This window comes from Sporothrix brasiliensis (assembly GCF_000820605.1).
Source record: "Sporothrix brasiliensis 5110 chromosome Unknown Cont20, whole genome shotgun sequence".
Taxonomy (NCBI): domain Eukaryota; kingdom Fungi; phylum Ascomycota; class Sordariomycetes; order Ophiostomatales; family Ophiostomataceae; genus Sporothrix; species Sporothrix brasiliensis.
The window spans coordinates 6,223,790-6,246,620 of record NW_024467139.1 but is presented as its reverse complement, the minus strand read 5'-3'; the positions used below and the strand labels follow the sequence as shown (position 1 = coordinate 6,246,620).

The 22,831-nt window shown below is 50.4% G+C and overlaps 1 protein-coding gene across 1 annotated transcript; it reads right to left on the bottom strand.

The window, feature by feature from the left end:
• Nucleotides 1–3,799: 3,799 nt before the first annotated feature.
• Nucleotides 3,800–4,900, bottom strand: SPBR_07502 (uncharacterized protein; the record flags this gene model as incomplete). The annotated part of the gene is made up of 2 exons (XM_040765756.1): nt 3,800–4,334; nt 4,401–4,900. The coding sequence occupies 2 exons, from the start codon at nt 4,898–4,900 to the stop codon at nt 3,800–3,802; spliced, it is 1,035 nt and encodes a 344-aa protein (XP_040617646.1).
• Nucleotides 4,901–22,831: the final 17,931 nt, after the last annotated feature.

Below are 22,831 nucleotides of genomic sequence, written 5' to 3'. Positions count from 1 at the left end.
TGCATCTTGCATTTGAAACTCCTTAACCATCCTTCGCTACGACGCTCCCACTCTTCTCACGTTGTCCGGCGGCTCATCCTTTCACAGCAATGGGGAATAGTGGACGGAGGACTAGCGCTGGCGCCGAATTCGCATCTACCGACAGGGACCGCAGACAAGCAAAACGTATTTCCTTTTGCTATTGTTTCTGGCACTATTCTCGGGGCCCTCTTGTAGGACAAAACCAGCTCGAGTTGCTTTGAGATATGCATTGCTCATTGTTGAACTTACATCGGCAATAGCTTGCGAAAGCAAACAAATACAGGGGTTGCAATTAACGCCAACAGCTTCAAGCAGCACGGTGGACCACTGCTCCGCGCAGAAACCGCGAGCGTTACATCGTGGGGTGTTTTAGCTCAGCCCTTAGGCAGGTTTGGAATGGGATATGCGCCGAGACGATGGGATAAGGAGCTGACAAGACAGCAAGAAAGGGTAGAAGACGACCGAAAACATCGTCCAGCAAGAACCACCATCGGATAAAGGTACTGGCTAGAGCGTTGGCAGTTTCAAGTCGGCGTTTGTCTCAACTGTTAGGGCGGCGAAGTGCTGACGATTCTCGGTGAAGATGTGCATGCCACCTCCACGGAGACTAACAAGAAGTGTGTGTGGAGCGGGCTGAGGCGGAGAGCGGGCAGCGAATGAGCGAATGGTGGTCAAACGAGACAAGAGACGAGTAACCGGCAAACCGTGTACTACACCTGTGTTTGAGAACGCCATTTGTACTATATACCTCACTTCACAGGCATTTCCTGTCTACCTATTCCGTATTCTCGTGCCTGTCCTCCCGGGTATTAACGTGGACCACAACAATCTCACACTGGGAGACGCAAAGGGCTGGCAAGGAGACCCGCAAGCCTAGTCGGGTCGGGAGGCCGGGAAGGCCGGTGAGCAAGCAAACGCCCTAGAGACGCACTCCGCAGCCGATCGGGATAGCAGTTGATCGGCGTTGACAAGCAGCACAAAGGGAAGCGAACGATCCAACGACCCAGGCCCGCGAGCTCGTAATCAAGCAAATGGCGTGGCTCACCAGCGCCTGCAGCCTGCAGAGGGGAAGCGAAATGGAATATAGCACCGTTTTACTAGAACGATGTTAGACACACCCCTTCTCCAAGTCTCCAAGTCTCCAAGTCTCCAAGTCTGCAACTGGATTTACAACGATGCCCGTCTTTCCTCTTCAACTCCATTTTGTTGCCTTTTCTCCTTCCTCATCCTTCCCGAGCACCCGCCGAATCCTAACCGAGTAGCGGTTGACGATCCTTGTCATTTCACCAACGGTCTAGGCAGTAATTACTTTGTAGACAAGTGGTGTGTCATCGCATCAACAGGACAAGTGTTTGGCGAGCAGACAACTGCGAGGTAGGTCTTTTTGGTTATGTCATGCCGCATATTGGTTCTTTTTTGAAATTTTAGCCTCGATATGCAGCTAGTTGCTATGTTGTGCTCTTCGAGTGTGTTTCACCAATTTAACTTGTCTTTTGACACTTTGTTTTGTCCCATTTTCCTCATCGAAGCGGTTCTTCTGTCCGCAAGTTTCATTTCCTTTTTCCTCTTGCCCCCTCCTCTTCCGCTTGCTTTTTTAACACTTGCTTCCTTGTCCTCCACAATCCTCTCGACTCGTCCCGCAACCTGACGGGTATCTTCCTTTCACAAATCCACCATTTCCTTTTGCAATTTGATAGCCATACGCCACCTCCTTTCATCGTTATAATGGTTATCCTTCTTTCCCACGGACCGTTGCATTGGCCTTTTGTATGCGTCCAAGCAGTATCGTCCTAAGCTGAAAGGAAAAATGGGGGGAAAAAAAAAGAAGAAAAGAAGGGAGAAAAATAGAAAGGAAGTAAAGGAAGGAAAGGAAAGAAAATAGTGGTGTGATCTTGGATGCTCTCGGGCGGCGGGGCACGTAAAATCACCCAGCGCACAGCTAGCCAAAACAAGCGAACATTGTGTACACCGCTGCCAAAAGCGGAGTTTTTTTGGACGGGCCTTTTTTATGGATAGTCAGTAGAAAATCTCCCGAGAACAACAAAGTAGTATGCGGAATTTTTGGCCCAACGGAAAGTAGAGTGAAATTGGGCTACAGTAAAAACGGACACAGATGCCAGAGAGTTCCGCAATCCCAATTTCTGTAATGTGAGGCCATTCTCTCATCAACAGAACGCGGACAAAAAAAAGCCCCAGTCATACGTGCGATGACCGACAGAAGCGTGATCAGAATCAAGGCAACAAGGGCTTTTTTTGGTTCTTCCAGGAACAGAATCGAGGCCCGAGTCGTGGCCAGCCTAGCGTGTATCTCGTAAGGCACAACCGGCTTTTTTTATCATCGGAACCCTGTCCTGAACTGGGATACGTTCGCCGTCTCCACGTGCCATATTACAGAGACAAAAGTCTCCAGTGCCCTTTTGTCTGTGCTAACCTTTGCGTTCTGACGCCCTTGCTTCATGTTACAGATTTTGCAAATACCGGCCATAGACAAAAGCATCGGCCATTTTCTGTTCCATCTTAACGTCCCCGTCCAGGGCTTCACAAAGTATGGGAATGGATTGTTCTATTCGGTCCCGAAGACACTGGATGAGCCCGAACCGAAGGACCGGCCGGCCGACAGTCTGGACGATGCCGGATGGAGAATGTACGGAGTGTATGTTGTTGTATACGTTGAAGGATCTGGGGGGCGACGACAAAGATGTTTGAGAACATGCAAGGGGTGGATGCAAAAGTACCATACCATCAACGCCGGATTCAACCTCGAACATTCGGAACGTGGCGCTGGACGCCGCTGTGTGCGCTCGGGTCGACCCATCTGAGCTTTGCGCCCGGTTTCCAGGAAGAAGGGGAAAAGGAGCTCTATTATTTGCCCTCTTTCTCACTCCTCGCCCAGCTCTGCTCCCCATAAATTTTACCCTTTTTGGGTTCTAATTCTTTGTTTGTTTTCTTCAACGGCAGGGTGTGTTAGACTACGTGCCAACCTGTACGTTTCTTTTTTTAAAAAAAAAATTAAAAAAAAATAGACAGCTGTTTTACTTTCTTGCTCAACTCTAGTGCCAGTAAGGCAATCAAAAGAAGCACGCTAGATTTCTTCAAACAAAAATACGCAATGTAAAAGACCGACGGATGTATCTCGTAATAGATGTATTCTGTCGACAAGTCTCTTGTTTTTATTTTTATTTTTTGTCTTCTCGTAAAGCCAGCTGACACACTGGTAGTGGGTAATAAACAAAAAGTGGAAACCGGACAATGCAGAGTGAACGGAAAATGCATGTGCAAATCGTAAGACTTCATCATCTCTAATCAGAAAAAATAAGTAAAAAGGGTTAAAAACATATCAGAACCAGACCGAGCATGCGTAGTCCTTTGCCGCCCGCCTTTGTCCCCCTATTGAAGAGATCGTAAAAAGGAAAGCAAAACAAGATAAAATGAGGGGGAGAAAAAACGCCTTTGCCAAAACAGTACCCCCTTATCCAGACAGGAAGAAGACACACGTTCAAAAAAGAGAAAAGTAGCCCAATGCAAACCTGAGCGGGTAGACGTATAGTCGCCTATCTTCAAGGCAAAAAAAAAAAGAGAACAAGAAGATGTGTATACATCAAACCAGTAATAAAAAATCAAAAGCCGACCCAGCCCAAACCTATCAAAAAACAAAATTTTAGAAACACCTTCACCCCCTTCCCCCCCAAAAAATGATGTTATTTTTTTTTTTTGTGGATTTTATAACTTTTTGTTGGGTAGTCACCACACATAATCACGCACAGTAGAGAGGTTTTCCTCAACCACTTCGCCGCTGCTTGCACTTATCGTGTTGCAGGTGACCATTGCGTGCCGTTGTCCGCGTAAACTCAGCGCCGCAGTTGGGGCACACGGCCTTGGTTGCCTGTCCCGATTTTTCGCGCTGGTGCCGCAACAGATTGCTAAATGTCGAGAACTGTCGTCCATTGCAACCGTGCTCCCAGCATTGCGGCTTGGGCCGGCTCTGGACAACACGTACACCCGCCGGACCCGTGCTGCCGATGGTGCTGCCAGCCATGCCGCCCTCGTACTGGTGGGGCCCACTGGCGCTGTCGTGTGCATGAGCGTGCGGTGGCAGAGGGGGCGGTGGCTGGTGAGCGTGGGGACCGCCGTGGAGACCGCCGTGGTGTGAGGAGCGGTGCTGTGGTTGCTGGTGATGTGCGAGCTGCTGGGGCAGGGGCAGTTGGTGTGCCGTCTGCTGGTGGTGGTGGGAGATGTGGTTGGGGCTGATCATGGACGAAGATGACGGCGGCGGCATGTGGTACATAAGATTCTGCTGGTCGTGCATTCCTCGTCTGACTTTTGTTAGTGTGCTGCAATGTTCTCAAGAGACTCAAGCAAACGCCCTTGACTGGACTTACGGGTATTGTGAGTGCAGTGTCGCCGGTGCAGAAGCTGGGAACGAGGCCGTAGTGTATTCTGGCAAGTAGCCCTGACTTTGGTAGGAGGTGGAAAAGACGCCCGACTGCTGGTGATCGTGCATCGGTGAAGAGTAGTACGACGGCGAGCCAAGACTGGAAGAGGTGGTGGCGGGTTCCGAGAGCAGTGGCATTTGCGACGAGGCGCTGCTGGTGGATCCGTAGATGCCGGGGAGACCGCCCGTAGCGGCGGATGCGCCCAGATCAGCCATGATGGCGGGAGGCGGCGACTGGAGAAAAGACGAAGGGGAGCCTGTGACGGAACCGGAGGCAGGAGTGGGAACGGCCGAGTTACTTTGCGGCGGCGAAGAGCCGGGAGTGCTGGCAGAGGCTTGTCTCCGAAAGGCGACTTTGGCTTCACGGCGGACCTGTTCACGCTGGCGCTTGAGTTCGCGTTGCTGGGCGCTGAGAATGATGCTTTGATTCGGTGGGCTGGCGGTCATGGAGCGCGAGGCCGTGGGTGGTGACAGGCTGGTGTCTGAAGCGTAAGAAAGACCGAGATCGTGACCCAAGAAACCGTGATTGCTGTTCGACTCAATAGCTACACAACCGCACGGAGTTAGTCTCTGAGTCGTCCTGTTACTTTCGTTCTCCCGGGGAGAAAGAAGAACACAGAATGCCCCATGCCGAACGCCTCAATTTTCTTTCTTTTCCCCCCTTTTCTTTGGTTCTTGGCTTGCCTTCTCCGGCTCGTCCCCTTTCTCCTCTTCTCGACGGAATTTGGAATGGGTCGTACCTGGCCAGGAAGAATAGGACGTCCTACTGCCCATGCCGAACACAGGATCGAATTGGAGAGCAGCGACAGCGCTGTACGCAAGAAAAAAATTGTGTGAGATAACAGAAAGAAAAGGTGGGAAAAAGACGAGGAGGATGGCCTTTTCCTTTGCAGACAAGGGCACGCGCAAGCAAGCAAGCACGCGCATAAAACACCAACGGAACAAGGAGAATGCCAGGTAAATGCAGCAAATGCAACTTGCAACCGTAGAAGAACAAAGAGTTCACAAACAAATATGCAAGCGGCAAAGCAGAACAAAAGCAGAGCAAAAGAAGAGAAGAATATGGCAATCAGCAAAGGGCGATCTTACCTCATAGTTGCAGTATCCGATGATGACGGTGGAAGATGCGAAATCGTGGGTGCCAGTGGAGGCGAGACGAGAACGGTAGGCAGGGGAAGCTGGAGAGGCGGCGCTGCCGAGAGAGGTGTTCGGCCGTGTTGTAAAGCGGACGAAGAATGGAGAGGAAAAAAGCCTGTGCTGGTGAATACAGAATCCGGGATGCTGCTGGCGGCGGTAGATCTAGACTCTATATCGTGTGAGCGGTCGTTCCTTTGTGGCGTGATGTTGGAAGATGGAGACGAATTCATCGTCACCAAAACAGAAACATGAAAAGTGAGGGGAAGGAGAAAAAAAGAAAAATAAATGAGCAAGACAAGCAAGGAGGAAGAAGGAGTAGCAAAACAAAAATATGAGACAGAAATAAGTCAATGGGTGGGAGACAACATCCGGTAGAGAAATAAATACCGAGATGAAATTCAGGAAACGAGGAATGGAAGCATAAAATGGGGTCGAAGAAATCAAGGCCAGCTTGATGGGTTGGGGATCGTCATCCGCAAAGAGTAGTACGTACAAAATGATAAAGAAATATCCGAAGAGTGAAGGCAGGTGGAAGGTGACGAGAGACAAGAAGGAAGAGGCGATGTGCTTTGGTTTCGAGTCTTGTTGATCCTGAAGGAATTTGGAGAACGATGGGCGGAGAGGTCGACTTATATGTTGACAAAAATGACGACGTTGGTTTGGCGAGAGAGGTGTTGAGGTTGGAGGTTGTAGTTGGCGTCAGGGTGAAGGGGGTGGAAGAAGAGAGAGAAGCTATGAGAGTAGGTAGGAATAGGAAGTGGGAGAAAGGCAACTCAAATAGATGTTTTAAGATTTATAAAAGTAGTTGAGGGGAAGAAGAGGGTTCGATCCCAGTTTAAGAAGGAAAAGGAAGTAGACGAATGATATAGAAAGAGGACGGTGTAAGAGAAGGAGGGGGGTGTGAAGGTGGAGGAGGAAGGAGACAGGTACAGATATATGTTCTGGTCAACGGTGGGGAGTTCCCGGAGAGGTGAAGTTTGTTTCTCAGCCTCAGGTAGGGCGATCTTTGGAGGGACGGGTTCCACGGGGTATTTAATTTTTTCTGGGAAACGAAAGGAAGCGGTAGGGCAGTGGTAGCAGGGCGTGTAGGGTGAAGTAGGGCCAGTAGGGCCAGTAGGCTGGCCAAGCTTGTTGCTAGTAAATGGTGGAGGAATGGGTGGGACCGGGCAAGGAACAGTAGACACGATGTTGCTCGGTTTGCTTGTCTAGTGTTTGGGCAACTTGATGTATTGCTTTGTTGGTTTTTTTTTATTTATTTGTTGTCTTTCAGCCGTCTATGCCATTTGTTTTTATGGATTGCGTCCGTATTTCATACTTCTTCTTTCGTTGTCTAGCTGTTGGTCGAGGCATTTGCAATTTGTTGTGCTTCTGGTCTGTCTGGACCTTGTGACTTCATGGAGACAAGAAAAACGGAAGCAAGGTATATGGACCTTTTATAAGTTGAGAGAAATGAAAGACAAAAGGGGGGGTGGCGGGTGGCACGTATGAGCAGATTGTAACTGCACAACAAATTTGATGAAGGAGGATAAGAATCGAACCGGAACGAAATAAGGAAGCAGGAATGGGAAACAAAAGATCAAGTGGACAAGGAAAACGAAGCTCCGGCTGACAAGGAAAATAAAACACACTGCACTATAAGAGATGTAGAGACTTAAGATCGAAATGCTCAAGAAAACAAGTCGACGGTGCTGTTATCTTACGTGCGTGGGCGTAGCGTGCGTAAAAGATACGGGAGAAGGGGGGAGATTCCAAGACTGGCGTGTAAGTGGCTTTGTCTGTTGTGGTGCGGGCCTGTATTGGCCTCGGGATCTGGTCGCAGCTCAGGCCCCAGGTTCGAATTCCAGGGGTGAAGCCCATTGCCATAGCCCATGGCAGGACACATAGGAGCAGGTAGGCTGGGGCGCCATGGACCCATGGGAGGTGCTTCCTTGTCATTTTATGACGCAGCAGAAGAGCATCTCGTGGCTCGGAGTCTAGGCAGGTAGGCAGGCGCCAGGCAGTGCAAGCCGACCGATGTTGGTGACTCTGGTGTCTGGGGTGGGTAGCAGGCGTGAGAAGATACCCTCTGCATGGCAAGCGCGGTTTCTCCGGTGTAGGCTGTGGATAGGCATCGCAGGTAGGGACAGGTCTTGCAAGGTTGGTCTTGTTGTTGACAGACAGGACAATTGTGTGGGCGGCGTGTGCCAGCCAGTTAGATGCAGTGGTGTGCTCCATCGTTGGCGATGCGTCCAGGGTTGGGCAGACATGTCATCAGCGTGTATTTCGTAATGTGAGAACATTAATGGCCGAAAATGAGTGCAAAAAGAAACGCGCGACGGGAGGTGGGTTAGCTAGGCAATGGATGGGGTGGAGGGGGGTGAAGATAAAACAGAAAACGACAAGGGGTATGGTGGGAATGCTAAGGCTAAGGCTAAGGCTGTTTGGGGTTCACATTGCCAACGGCCTTACAAGGGTGAAGTGAGGGTGTGGGTAGATGGGCAGGATTTGTGAAGGGAAATGGGGAGGGGAGGATGGGAGAAAGGAGAAGCAGGGGGCGCGTAGGATGGCTACAAGTTGAACAAAAGAAAAGAGTCCAGAAGACAAATAAAAGAGAAAAAACAGAAGGAAAGAAAAGAATCAAATGGGCCAGGAGCACAGTCGCAGACTCGAATGGCTTATCGTCCAAGTGCGCAGGTATTGCGTCCACGCATTGAAGGAAGCCCGCAAGATACAAGGACCTGGGGTATTGGGGTTCTTGCGGGTGCAGTTCTCAGAAGGGTAAAATAACCGGGCCTGGGATAGGACGGGAACGTACAAAAGAGCAATTTGAGTTTTGCCCGTCGAGGTTGTGTATTTGCATTTCGCAATCATCTGGTTGGATACCCTGGTTTGTCGATTGCGAAATGGACAAAATGCAAAACGAGAATGACAGTGAAGACAGGATGACCTCATGGGGTGTTGGCCGTCGTTGGTTGCACATCCGTCGACATCGTAGGGCCATAGAGTGAGATGTTTTGCGTCGTTACGTCTCTCGTCTCTCCTCAACCACCCCTAATATATCGCCAATGTGTCTACTGCGCGCCACACGGCTGAGCCAGTTTGCGGCGCTGCACGTCGGCCATCACCCCGAGAACAGTAACTACAACGTTAAAAAGGACCTCGTTTTTTGTCCTTGTCGACCTCCATTCGGGCAAATGACCAGATTGACACCAATGATACGAGCCATCTGTCGATATTGCATGCGTGGGGTATAGTGTGTGAGTCGCCAGCTGTGCCGCCGGGCAGGCTGACCAGAAAGATCTGGCTTGTCTGGCCAGACGATGTGGCCTGGTCGCAGCCATACACCAACGCGGAATATATGTGCACTTTTCCCAAATCATCTCGACGGCTGCCAAAGTGAAGGATGCGGATTCGATACAGATGTTGGCGCCAGCCACGCCGGCCGCGACCGTGGGCCGCGAGGCTTATACGTTGGCTGGTTGGTTAGCCGTCTGCAATCGCAAAGGTAAAATGGAGTCGTTTTCCAGTGTGCAAGCAGAGGAAAGTCAATATGGCATGGCCCTGGAGGGAAAGACACGGGAGAGTTCTCTATCGTATCGACAAAACAAAGTCCCAAGAAATAATGACAAAATGCAGTACGCCGTAACTTGTTCTGCCTTTGGCCTGAGCTGTGCCGCCTGTTTCACGTTGGTATTTTTTTGTCATCTGCCGTTCGAAGTATGGGGGTTTGCGTACGGGACGTTGCGGTTTCTCCTGTCGAACAAAAAGGGACTGGTCCACTCTGCTGAAATCGCACCCGCCTTCCGTTGCAGTCTAACTGGGACGGTGAACAGACGAACAACGGGGCACTGATCTTCAGATCTGTCCTATGCTTGCTCGGGCTGTTTGCTGTATACTTTTTTTGGGTGCCGATTTTTTGGCAGACTTGCTAGACACGGCCCGTTTTTGGCTGGCACTTTGCGACTGGGGTCCGAAGAACATGCAGGCTGCCAAAGAGTCGGAGACGGGTGAGCTGCAACTCTGATTTGAGTTTTTGAGGGGGATAGAACAAAGCCCAAAATGTTGTCAAAGTCTGCAATCAACAGAAAAGGGGGGCGAACGGCCTGACATGATACCCCCTATTCATGAAAAACAATGCACATCACGAAGGAAGGAGCGATGCGGTGCACGTTTCTTTCGATTATTTGAGGCAGGTGCGGCTACGTGCTGTTTGCTTTCGCAGCTCCTTAAAGAAACGCACACTTTGAGTGCCGTTTTCTTCCCCCTGTCGCTTATTTGTCAGGCGTCTTTGACTGCTTGCCTTTTCGGGCTTCTGCTGGCCGCAGGCAGGAGATATGTCCTGATAGGGAAGGATCGCGGCAAAGCGAAACGAAGAAGAAAATACAGGGCGGGTAGGGGAGGAACAGACGCGGTGCTGTTCGTCGTAGGGCGTCTCGGCGTCTACGGAAGGTACGGGGTGGGTGGGTTTGGGTTGGGCTCGGCTGAGTCGAACTGTTGTGCCTGCATCGTGCCTTCCCCCTCTCCCTCTCGACGTCTTTCTTTTTCTTTGTTTTCTAGTCTGCCCCTTTTTTCTTGCCGCGCCCTCCAATTCGTACACAACTGACACAACTAAACAGCACTTTCAGAAGGGGAAGGAGAGAAGGAGGGGGCACCGTTCTCTCCGCGTCAGGCAACCCCTCCAATTTTGATCATATTCCGAGTATGAGGGTGCCGCTTTCCGTTATGGCGTCAGTATTTTGGCGGGTTTCTCGGCCGGAGACTTGTCCTGGAAAACAGACGGCGCTCTTTCTTTTTCAGCTCGCGTACGCTAGTTTATGACCCGTTTAGTTGTATGCGGCTACCTGCTTCTATTGATAGCACCAAATAAAAAGAAAAAGAGCACGACGTATGATTGTCGTCTAGAAAAGCGACAAATATAAGAAATGGGCCCGGTGTCTCGCTACAGTAGGGCGTCAGCAAGCCGGCAGCATGCAGTCATAATGGGTTAAACTGGCGAACAAGTAGAAAAATCTAAGAAGGTTGCGAAAACGAGTCCGCCAGTTGGAGAATGGCGTCGTTAGGAGAAAGGAAAAAAAAAAAAAACCACACACAGAGAGGTTGGGTGTTTTATTTTGTATGGAGTAATTCGTACAAGCGCCACTGTTCTTCGACGCATACGACGGGGGGTTGGCGCTTGTTGTGGCGAGAAGAAACGGAAGACAACAAACGGACGCCTTTCATAGGGCCAAAGGACACGAGAGAATCGACAACAGCCAGCGCTGCCTAGGGTTGGCCCGATCCCGTACATACCCTAGGCTGAGGCCCAGTGAATAGAGGCAGAAGTAAAGAAGAAAAAAAAAGTGACAAGCGTATAGCTGTCCAATGATAGCAAAAGGCACCCGATCTCGACAGAAACGACCATCCCATAACCCGATCGTCGTTCAAAACCAAGAATCCAGAAATCCAGAAGTGACAAATTTGTTGGCGATTTTGCAAGTACGGTACAGGGATGATGCTGTTGAAGGTTTGCGTTGACAGATGACAGTTGATGCTACTTACAAAAGGTCGAAAACGTCAGTGAAAGTTGAAACTGGCTTGATCGTGACAACAGCCGATTGTCTGGATGCAAACTACCGACGACTTTCCATTTCCTTTGTGGTATTTGTCAGGTCGCAGGGCGCGCCAACGGGAAGACGTTTAAACAGGCTAGTTCAGAGAGCGGCTTGAAACCAGAAACAAGCGACGGGACTCGACTGTTGGACGAGACGTAGCTTTTTTCTTTTTTTATTGTCCTCGTTTTGATTTTCGTAGCGGAAGAAAACCACGGTAAATGTGCTGTCTGGTCTGGCAGACGGCACACGGACATTTCCCTGACATTGGCTCCTTGGTCGGTAACAAGTTCCATGCAGCTGGGTGAGGCGGCTGGGGAGTAATAACGTCAATGTCCCAATGTAAGATACAAAGACGCCTGTTGGAGGCTAGCCGGGCGTGTATAATGCAAATGGGGGCGTATACTAAGGTCCGCGGAATACTCCGTGGAAGGGACAGGACAGACCATTTTTGACACAATAAACGGTAAATGCGTTCGGAGCGGTACAGAAAAGGGAAGAGCCACGAAAGCCACGAACGGTGAGAAAACAGACATGGGAGTGTCGATGCTTGTCGTTTTCCCCGGCTTCACGATGGATCCCTCGCCAGCGAAGAAGTGTTTCACGCTCATCTCTCGTAAGGCGGACTGTAGATCCAGATGGATAGCGTCACGATTGTTGGCTTCGAGATTCAGCGATACCATTAATAGAAAACCCCCGCGAGTCCCGATCAATACAGATCCGAGATTGTGGCTATGGCTTGCTCGCGATTCATAGTGGGAGGGTAGATTGACCAGCCATCGCTACGACAGCGTACGGGAGCACTGTGGAGTAAGCTGGCTGTGCAGAAAGCTGCGTCGTAATTACTCGGCTCAATGTCTGGAGACAACCACGCTGCGCTGCTCTTTGTGCACCTGGCCACCTGAATCGACAGGCAGATACTTCTGTACTAGTTTTTTTACTACGGTCGCTTTGGGATGCTCGTAAGAGACTGGGGGATCTGGACAGTCGAATGTGTGTAGAATAGAGTGTTGGGGTGAAGGGTGAAGGGGGGGGGGAGCATGCCCACCCTTGCCAAACAGACTGTGGCCAGCGTGCTATTTGAGACTGGGGTCAGACGGAGAGGACGACGCAGTAAGAAACAAAGCGAGTACGGAGCTCGGTGTCCAAGTCGCACACAATGTCATTATGGAGTGCAGACGGAGCAAGTCACGCAACGCGCGGTTGTCGAGGAACAAGGCAGGAAAAGGCAGTCAGAAAACCGATTAGGGTGTAGTGACACCAGACCACTTGATTACGTCGCAATCGTAGGGAGATGGCTAGAAGGACGCAGAAAAACCGTTGGCGGCGCTAGCTCCGCTACGACGGACAAGCAGGGGTCGTTTTGAAAATTCAAAAAAAGGGACGGGCAGGACCATACAGACATTAAAAAGAGGCCAAATAAGATCCGTCAAGTGTTGGTGGTAGCGTAATTTCCATAAAAGGCCGACAGCCGGGCAAGACTCGACAGCAAGACAATGGGGGTTTGCATGGGGTGGCTCGGGCTCGACTGTCGTGTTCGTATGTCGTAGAGCCAGTGTGCAGAGCAGTCGCCGAACTGATGTCTATCATCGCCGACACAGAAACGACGAAACAAGCATCAGTGCAAGCTGTGACCGAAATGGAAAGGCGGGATGGAGCGCCGCCGGAAAATGGAAAGGAACAAGAAAAGATGTTTTTGTTCATAGAGCGACCTGGACGAATGATAATCGGACAAGAAAATGAGAATCAAAAGGGGAGAGGAAAAAAACCGGGGGACCCTGTCGACGGACAGGCGCAGCACCGGAAGCTGTTAAACGGATAGTATTTAGCGACAGGTGTAGGCGCGGTTCTTCATTTGCATGTGATTTTGTTTTTAAGTAATGCATGTCAGATACGCATTGTGTTGGGATTTTGCAGCAGGCAAACTGTTACGGGGCATTTGATTTTGAATTTTGAATGTTGAATGTTGAATGTTGAATGTTGCATATTGAATTTGAGTTTGCGTCCAACCCTTCGGCACTGTGGGTTGTCTTGCAGCTGGCGGCTGTTATTTGGAATCGGGTGGTGCAGTTTCGCCAAATAAATGGTCGTTACAATGAGACAAATCCCCCGTTGCAAGCAAAACCTTTTTCTTCTGTGACAGAATATGAAATAAAAATTATTTGGGGGTGTCTTTTTACCCTGTCCCATACATCTCTCCACCAAATAGGAGACCGATGATCTTCCCGACCTAGCAAACGCACAGTAGATGTTTGCTGTTCCTTTCCCGCATTCCTTTGGGATTCCTTTGGGATTCTTTTAGGCTCCGTTACCAGCCGCTTGCCCGGAGCCAGAAAGCGATTAGACGATTTAGACGCGCTTGGGATGGACTCTGTGGGAGTGGGAGTGGGTGGGAGGGTGGTTACAGAGTTGGCGAAAAGGGCTGCAGGACGAAGGGGTCAACCAAGAGATGAATCAACACGACGGTACGATGTATTCACGCTTGGAAAGCGCCCATTGGCACTGTGCCGAGGACTGGTTCGCTCGTCGAATGAAAATCAGAATTTACGACGGTCGAAAATCGGTCGAAGCAGGGAGCACTGGCTGACGGAACAAAACAAAGAAGAAGAAATTTGTAGACGAGTTTCCTCGTCAGTGGACTTTCGTAAAGAGCCTCATAAGTTAGTCAGAAAGGGCTGAATGGACACTACGGTGTAGACAGGCCGGAAAAGAGAGGCGAGAGTCCATATCCGCTGAGACCCTCTGTTACCACGGACAGGGCAGGGCCCGCAAATAATAAATGCAAAGGCAGCAGTGGGTGAGAAAAAGGAAAGAAGAAAGTCACTATTCTGTAATAATCCATACGATCAAAACGGGGCCAGGCCACCTTCGCGCAGCCTTAACAGGCTGTGGTCCCTTTCACGACATTAACCAGTCAGTCCCTGGTTGGACAAATCGGGCAGGTAGAAAGCGTCATAACGGTCACAGAATGAACGAATGCTCATGAAGGAAGGACGTGGCGACAAAAGCCAAGAGCATCGACTTGTGCCCGACGACGGCGGAGACGTGAAATGAACAAGACTTGCTATCAAAGCTGTCAATAGTGGATAACAGTCTACGACTTTTGAAGAAAAAAAAGAAAAAAAAAAAAAGAAAAGAAAAACTACGAAGAAACATTTGGCACACAGTAAAATCCGCTCCTATCTGTATGTCCGAGTCACAGCTGGGTGTTTCGGACATTACAAGAGTGTGTCAAAGCTGAGTGGTCGGCCCTCGGAGCAGCCGGCAACGACCGCCGTCCGCAAAAAGAAAGCAAAACGCCCAGGAAAGTCAGAAACAGGCAAGAACGTCGGACTGTGGCCCGCTTCGGCTCGTCCGCTAATCCCCGAGCGTTGGAGCTTCGGGGTCAAGGGACTCGAGCGATCTGGCAGTTTCCGCCCAAGTCCATCGTATTACTCCGACCCATCTTACTCCGTATTTGTACATACTCCGTACTTCTCCGTACCACTCCGTACACAAGAAAGAACGGCAACCCAACCTGTGCGTGGGCTTGCGTCATGCCATCGGTCGAGCAGCGGGCGAACTGCCTTCCATTTTCGAACGTTTCGGCTCGCCCTTCCTGCTCGTCTGGACCGTTTTGCCGCCTTGCCTTTGTGTTTGTTTAGCGCACGCAGACCGACTCAGACACTGTCGACAAACAGGGCAAAAACTGGCTCAATGCCACCCACACCAGACGATTTGGGTTGCCCCCCCTGTCCCATAGGGCGCCAGTCTCACCGCAGATCGCTTGTCCCAGGAGCCTCAGGAGCCCAGGTTCCCCCCAGCTCGTCTCCTCGTGCCAAGTCGCCGCCAACGACTGCACGTCGGCGGCCAATCGCTGTGATTACCGCCATTGTTTGCCCAAACCCAGTCAGCCAGTCCAGCCCCATCACATCTAGGCAAACATCCTTAACCGGTGGTTCCAGTGGGGTTCAGTCTCGGGGCGGCAACGTACAAGGGTTGCTCGTGGCCTTTTGCTTACCGAAAGGGGAGGCGATGACTCTCGAGTCTATCTTTTTTCCATCGTATGTCGCAATTACTCCTTACGAGGGACTTTACGACCAAAACAGGCTGGCTGTCTTGCAAGGCTCCGGGATCATCTTGTTTGCTTTACTATGGACGGCGATGTTTGATATCGCCCCGGGGCCTTCTTTCACGGATTTTCTGTTGTTTTTTTTCTCCCCCTTTCGTTATTCTTCGTGCCATTCTTCACGCTCGTCTGGTTTGATTCCTCAGTACGCCGTACATCGTCCGTCCTCGTACCTCCGTTTATGGGGAATTATTGTTGCTATCAATATCGAACACCAAACCTTGTTGCTTGCTTGTTTCTCTTTTTTTTTGTCTAGCTCTCCAGGTATGCCGCGTGGAAGATGGGGCGTGCGGTGGGGGCATGAAAGGACACCGGGAAATAAGGGAATAAGAAATGAAGAAGAAGAAAAGATTGGATGAGAGCTTCAATGATACGAGTGTCTCCATCGGGCGCCGTCTTATCCCTGTCAGCTTGTTAAAAACGCTTGTCTTGTTGCCGTGGGTGGACTTTAATTTTTCGACTTTGTACTGTCGGGTAGGTCACTAGTTTCGAGGCCAAGACATCGAGTGGAAGAGAGAAACCGAGAGAGACAGAGAATAAAATAGCCTGGGTTTTGTTTGACAGAAGTGCTGTAATTACCACACGTGCGTGACACGGTTAGGATAGACAGAGCCGGTAGGCTGCCATCAAAGGGACGCTGTTTAGCCAGTTATCCACTGGGGGCGTCGCTTTGAGGCGGTTGTGACGAAGAAAGGCGACAGGACAAGGACAAGGCCTGAAGAGCGAGTCAAGGTCCATGGCGACATGAGCACGGACACGACTAGCACGCGGCCGATTTTTCTTTGGCTGACCGGTTCCTGGTTCGTTCGATGAGATGTGTATGTTCTCGGCGTGGCTGTTCCTGGCTCCTTTGGCCAAGCCACAGCTTCCCCTGCATTTTTTGTTCCTAGTTTATCTCTATGCTTCGGCGGGAACACGGCATTTTTCTCCAGACCTTCCTGTTTTCTCTTCCTCGCTCGATCTCCAAATTCGCGCCGCGAAGGGGTGAAATAAAAAAAAAAAAAAAAAAAAAAAAAAAAGGACGGCGTGGGGCCTTTTCTTGCACTTGTTTGGTTTGTGTTGTTTATTGCTCCTGCAACCAAACCAACTTCCACGTTTCTCCCGTTTCTTGTATCTGCTATCTGATCCAACCGCGACGTTCTATCATCTCAACCGCGCTTTCCCCTCAAAGTCAAATAAACTTGCGCGCTGATTACGTATGTCGACTGCCAGGCGAAGTCACGTTTTCTTTTCTTTTCCTTTCTTTTCCTTTCTTTTCCTTTCTTTTCCTTTCTTTTCCTTTCTTTTCCTTTCTTTTCGTTCGATTTTCGTCTCGCTATCACGCTGGCAATCTCCTCTGGCTACTCCTGTGACTGATTTTCCCCAGCTTTCTTAAACCGCTACGGACTTCTCCGTGGCACTAACAATGTAATACCACGCCCCCAATGTCGTAGATCGTCTTTGCGACGGCAACATCAGAAGTAGCAAAGAGGTTAGCGCACCGTTAGAACGACCAAAAAGTTCTCCATCACGCTCGGTAATGTCTCCTTTTTTTTTTTTTTTTTTTAGTCTAGTCCCCGGCAGAGGTCTTTTCGTCGTCTTATTTCCCCTTGGACTTTAAACCTGGTGCGGCTTGTGGGCTACCCACGCTATCTTTTCTTTGCCGACGTCCCGCCAAGGCCTCATCTCACCACTTGACAATCATCAATCCTGCTCACACCCCCCACAACCGATACGGTAGATACGAACTTTCAAGGCATGGCCAGAAGAAATGGGGCAGAGGCTCGATGAGGAAAGGGCCTCGGTGGGCTAGCCGTCTCGAGCCCTGTTCATGTCCGCCGGCCATGGCCGTGTCCGAATCTTTCCACGTTGGGCGAGCTTCGTCCGAGCCGTATGAATCAGGAAATCAGCGCGGTGAAGATCATGCGGGAATGGATGGGGGACGGAGATCGGGGACTCGGACGCGAAGGAATAGGGCAGACAGACAGGTACGACTTACAAGCTCTGCACTTTGTACGAAATAGTTATGCTAGCTCTGCTAGCTACCGACAAGCTACGTAAAAGCAGAGGAGTATTACCCACGACAACCAGGTACACCGAGCAAGAAAATTGCTGACCAACCCATGCAGGATTTCACTCATATCCTACGAAGTATGTTCTGTGCATAGCAAGGCATTTTCAGGCTTGTTGTTGCAGACGAACGCCATGGACCGGCGCCTAATCCGTCCAATGGAAGCCACAGGCGGAAAACCCGAGCATTGATAAAGGAAATCCCGAACAGGTCTGACCAACGCGCGTTCCCATTACCAAGCCACGGCCTGTACGAATTACCAAGCCAGACCACTTCGTACGCTCGGCCCTGTCGGCCATGCTCCGCCGCAACGTTGCAAAGGAAGGAGAATCCATCGCAGCCTGTCGAAACGCAGTCAAGCGTCGGGTCTGGTCCGTCTGCCTTCTTTCACCTTTACTTCACCTTGTACGTCCTACTCCGTAGGCGCTTGGGTCGGGGCCTTTGCCCCCAAATGCGAGATTCAATGGCCGCTGGGGGTGGCCACGCTGGATGTGGCCTCCCCATGGGCGACCTGGGCCCCCCGTTTTGCTTTACCAACAGAGGCACTGCCCTGGATGGCAAGGCTTTCTTGGCTATTTTGGACCATGTGAACTTCTGCTTCTGGCAGTGGCTGATGCGAGTTGTTTGCTATGTGGCGTTTGGCAGAGAACAAAACAGAGAGGACGACATTTCTTTTCAGGATAATTTTTTGTTTTTATTTCAAGGGAAATATTTTTGTATTTTCTCATACAGGGCAGTCAGACAAAGTCACGGCGGTTCGTACACAGCATGAGCTCAGTAGCTGGCTCGGACTGCGCGCGACGTAATACCCATTTTGTCGATGCGATATGCAGGGTCGCGGTATTTTGTCGTCAATTTTCTTGTCGCTTTTTTTCTCGGGTTGCTTCCGCAAATATCATCCGCTGCGGAACGGAAACAATACGGGTGGGAGTGAGCAAGTGGAAAATGAAGAAAAGAAAAAAAGAAAAAAAAAAGAGAGAAAGAAGGAAGGAAGGAAAATACACAAAAAAAACTTCACTGGCAAGAATCAACAAATGAAAAACATCAAAAAAGTTCCAGGAAGTTCCAGGCCATCTTATTTGGCCCGGATCGATTCCGGTTCTTGGCCCTGTGCGTGCGTCCTTTTTTATTTGTTGTTTTATTTTGCATTGATTTGATGCCCCTGGTCTCCAACCGGTCTGGCAACTTCCCCGACATCTCTACATACAAATCCAGGCGAAACAGGCGAAAGCACATACAAAGAGTTGCGGTCAAGTTAACAGACACCAGCCCGAAGAATAGAGCGGGGCAGTGGGGCAGATGGAGCTCTCCAAATTTGTGACTGAAAAATAAATAAAAAGAATAAAATACTACAGGAGAACAATGCATTTGGAGTCGCTCGAACTCGATTTCATGCATGCAGCACCTTGCAGCCAAGCCAGGACCGATGGGCTCTTGCCCCTCTCCCTGCTGCATACCGTTGCATTTTTTTTCCTTTTTTTTTTTTTTTTTTTTTTTGTTATTTCGCCCCGCAGGTGGAAAATAGGTTGGCGTGAAGGGAAAGGTGGAGATGGCGACATGCTCTGGTCGTTCTCGGCTCCTTCAGAGGATTGACGGACAAGAGGGCTGTCAGAATCTACAAAGTATGATGGAGTCACGGAGGGCAGTTTATCGACATGACATGAGCAATGTGTTCATCGGGGGGCGTGCGGTCAACGGGACAATATCATGGAAAATTGACAGTCTCAGGAGTCTCAGGAGAATAAACAAATAATACAATTAATCCGTTAAGGACAACTCTCTCTCTCACTCACTTCTTTTTTATTTTTATTTTATTTTTTGCTTTCCTTTGGACTGAAAGCCCACTGCAACCCCTTGAACGTCATATTGTTATTGTCTGCCCTTACGACGTAACACTCTGTACATTGCCGCGTTTGGGGGCCAAAAATAAAGACCAAGGACTGTAAGATGCGCAAAAGAGCAAATTAGATCTCGATACAAAAGGCCTCGAACATCACGAGAAAACGAGTCATCAGATCCGGCATGGCACCGCCTTCCGCCACTATGCGGCTGGTTCGGACAAGGAACAATAGAACGAAAGCACGCAGGCACGTAGTGTTGACGTTGACTTGGCCTTCACACCAACGTGGACACAACGTCGCCGAGCACACATGCCCAACGAGGCACCAAACTAGACGACCACGTTACGGCCGGCACTCACGAATACACGGCCTCTGCATCCATTATATTGATTGCCACGAGAAGGAAGCAATCCGGGACTGCACAGGACAAAATAAATAGAAGAGTCAAAGAGCCAAGAAGTTGGGGTCCAAAACGGCAGACTGGCCTCTAACCGGGCACGAATACAACACATCTACGACACAAGTCGGTATTATTTTACCGGTGCCGCAAGTGACTTGTCGGGGTACGCGATGAGAGAGAAGGGATTGGAGGAAGGGGGAGGGGGGGGGAGTCAGAGGTATCCCGCATGGTGGCTCGGTGGTACTGCGGTTGGTGGTACGTCTGTCGGTGGGTAAGAATAGAGCAAGACGGGTAAAACGGACGGCGATGAGGTGGGGGTGAACTGGAGCTTGGGCGACAGCTGTGGTTTGCGTAGCGACGGCATGGAAAAGAAAATAAAAGAAAAAAGAAAAGAAAAAGAAAGAAAGACAAGGAGTCAAAACGGGTTGTTCGGCGGAGCGTTCTTTTCAAATAAAGTGCATATTTCTTCATCTATTTCATTTCTTGGACACAGCGTCATCGCTCCGCCTCGACTGTATAAAGGGGAAACAGCTTGTCCAACAAATGTCATACCTACGAATTACTGCCTACGACAATGGAGTGAGAAGCGTGGAGTGAAAGAATGACGTTTTGCATGGGGTGGACACAGAGGCTGACGAAGGGTGAGCGGGCGAATCAGGTGCGAGCTTGTTTGGGGCACCTCGATGACAGCGACCACATGCGGGCCGCTGCTGTACCCCTGTCATTACAGTCTTTTATTTGTTCATGAATAGCCTTCATCTACGCACAGAGCTGCGATGCCCGCCTTTTCGGAAAGTCTGGTCCATGGACGAGGCGGAGCGGAGCGGCCGGAAGAGTGTTGTGTGAGGGACGGAGCGCATAGTCGGTTGCGTTTGAGAGACTCTAAACAATGATAACAGCCGTCGGCGGCTCTAGATCTCGCGATGCAAAGAATGACAGAGGATGCAATCACCGGGAGGATGCGATGGCTAGATGGGACATTCCCGCCACATGTGCCTTGCATCGGGAGGATGAGGGAAGGCCGATCTGGCATCCGAGCAGAGCATGAATGAGGGAGAAAGGAAGCGAGAGGCAATCTGGGCCGGGGCCGGGGACGGGGAGAACTTTCTGACCTGGGAGCAGCCACACGGGACGAAAGGGAGCAATATAATGGGTGTGGGCGCGAGGAAACGTTGAAGAAACGCTGAAGTGGTCGAGACGGCCGTCGTGGAGTACGTTGCTATTGTGGATCCGATGCCAATCAAAGCCCATTTGTACTGAATAAAGGATTTGAAATCGGGACGCAGCCAGCCGCAGACAATATGGGGACAATTACCGGTCAAGCACATGCTGCGTCCTTTTGATTTCTTTTGATTTCATCGCCCGTGCGAGACAGGGCTGTGGGACGTCCATAGTGCGGGAGGAGAGGTGCTGGGCTCGAATGTGCATATGTACAGAATATTGCTCCGTGCTTTACGAGGGCACCTGTTCAGCCACAGCGTGGAACGGTTTGCCAGCGCGTCTGTTGCCGTGGCCCATGGTTCGTGTCGTCCTGTCGTTTTGCATGTCTTCGTCCACATGTCGGCCTGGATTGTCACATCTATATCTGCTATCGTCCCGACGGCTCGTCATTTTCGTGCCTGCTTGCTCTTGCCAGGCGTTGTCCTTGTCTATATATAGAGACACTCGTTCCTTGCATTGGCTTTGTTCTTTGTTTGGATAGCCGACGGTGCAGTTTATTGATTTTTGCTTTTAGCTTTTTATTCATTGTTGCTGGCTTGTCTGCCGCTCCGCCTTTTCAAAAGTCACTAATTCCGTTACCCTCCCGCTAGTGGCGGCCTGTCCCACAGCGTACGAGGCGCCGCCTGTTGCACAAGGGACAGCAAAAGTGACAAGGACACACGAGAATGGCACTGCCAAAAGGCGGAGATTTGTCTGGCCCTCCCGTTAACAGCATGCTCGCAAGACGTCTCCACTTCCTGACCTGCCGTGCCGACCACAGCCTCTGCGGAATACTGTTGCCTTGATTTGGCGATGCCTGAGAGGCACTCTGTCCGCTGTCCGTCTCGTATCCTTTTACATCTCCATCTCCATGTTCAGCCTTTCTTCCTTCATCGTGGGGAGACCACAAGGACCGAGAGCAGGGCGAGACTGCAATGACTGTTGAAATAAACAATAAAGTCAACACGACAATGGCCGACGCTGTAGACGCAGAGGAGTACGGTCCTAATGAGCAAAACTTTTATGTATATGCATAAATAAAAACGTCCTCCACTGTCAGCCACAGCTTCGGCCACTGCAGAGAAGTAACGTTAAGTTATCCTAGCCACAATTAAGTTTCCTGGGCAGTAGTCCTTCCATAGGGAGCACTATCGAGTCGAGAGTCGAGTACGAAATACATTGACGTAGTGCTGTGGCGCAGAGATCTACGCCGGGAAGAGCAGTGGTTCCTGGTGGCCTACTCCTGGAAACCGGCACAGAGCCATCGTCTTTCGTCATGTCGTCGCTCCTACACAGCCACCCTTTCATTCAGTAGTAAGGACCTTGTGTGGCTTCGCATCCACGCACATGACGTACTCTTCACCATTCTCCTTATTTCCCTTCATTTTGCGCACTATACGTGTGTGGCTCATCGGATTATTCCGTCCATCAGGTCCAACTTTACGAAACGGCCTGCGTTCACCGTGCACATAGTTTTCTCCCCTATTTCTTATTCTGTCCCCTCTTTCTCTCCACTTTCTCCCCCCTGTTCTCGTCCTTCATCTCCTGCCATGACACTTTGGGCCATCTTCTCAAATTGTCCTGCTGCCCGATCCATGTCCCTCCAGGGTTTGTTTTTCTCTGACTTATTTACGACGTATTTTTAACCCCCGTACTTTTCCTCTGCATCACCTGCCTTTGGCTTCACCCCGTCACCTGCAGGCACCCGTCCTGGGATGTAGCAGATCGATTGGTCGATTTGCGAATTCAGCCCTACGATTGGTGTAGCCCGTCAGACAAGAAGCTGCTCACCCCCGCTGACCTGCTGTCCCCTGCGTCTGGAGGAACAAGCATGGAGGCCAGAGAGCATGCTCCGTAAAACAGTACGCAACGTCTTTGTTCTGGCGAGGAGCGTCCGTGGCCTGGTCTCACGCCTCGTGTGTTTACCATGTCCGTGCCCTTGTCGGTCTTTCTTTTTCGCCGTCCTCTGTCGGGCGCGTCGCACGCAGGAGCGTCAGCATAAGCAAGCCTGCCTCACAAGGCCAGACAAAAAAGTGTACGAAATACATGTACGGAAAATTCCGCCAAAATGAGCG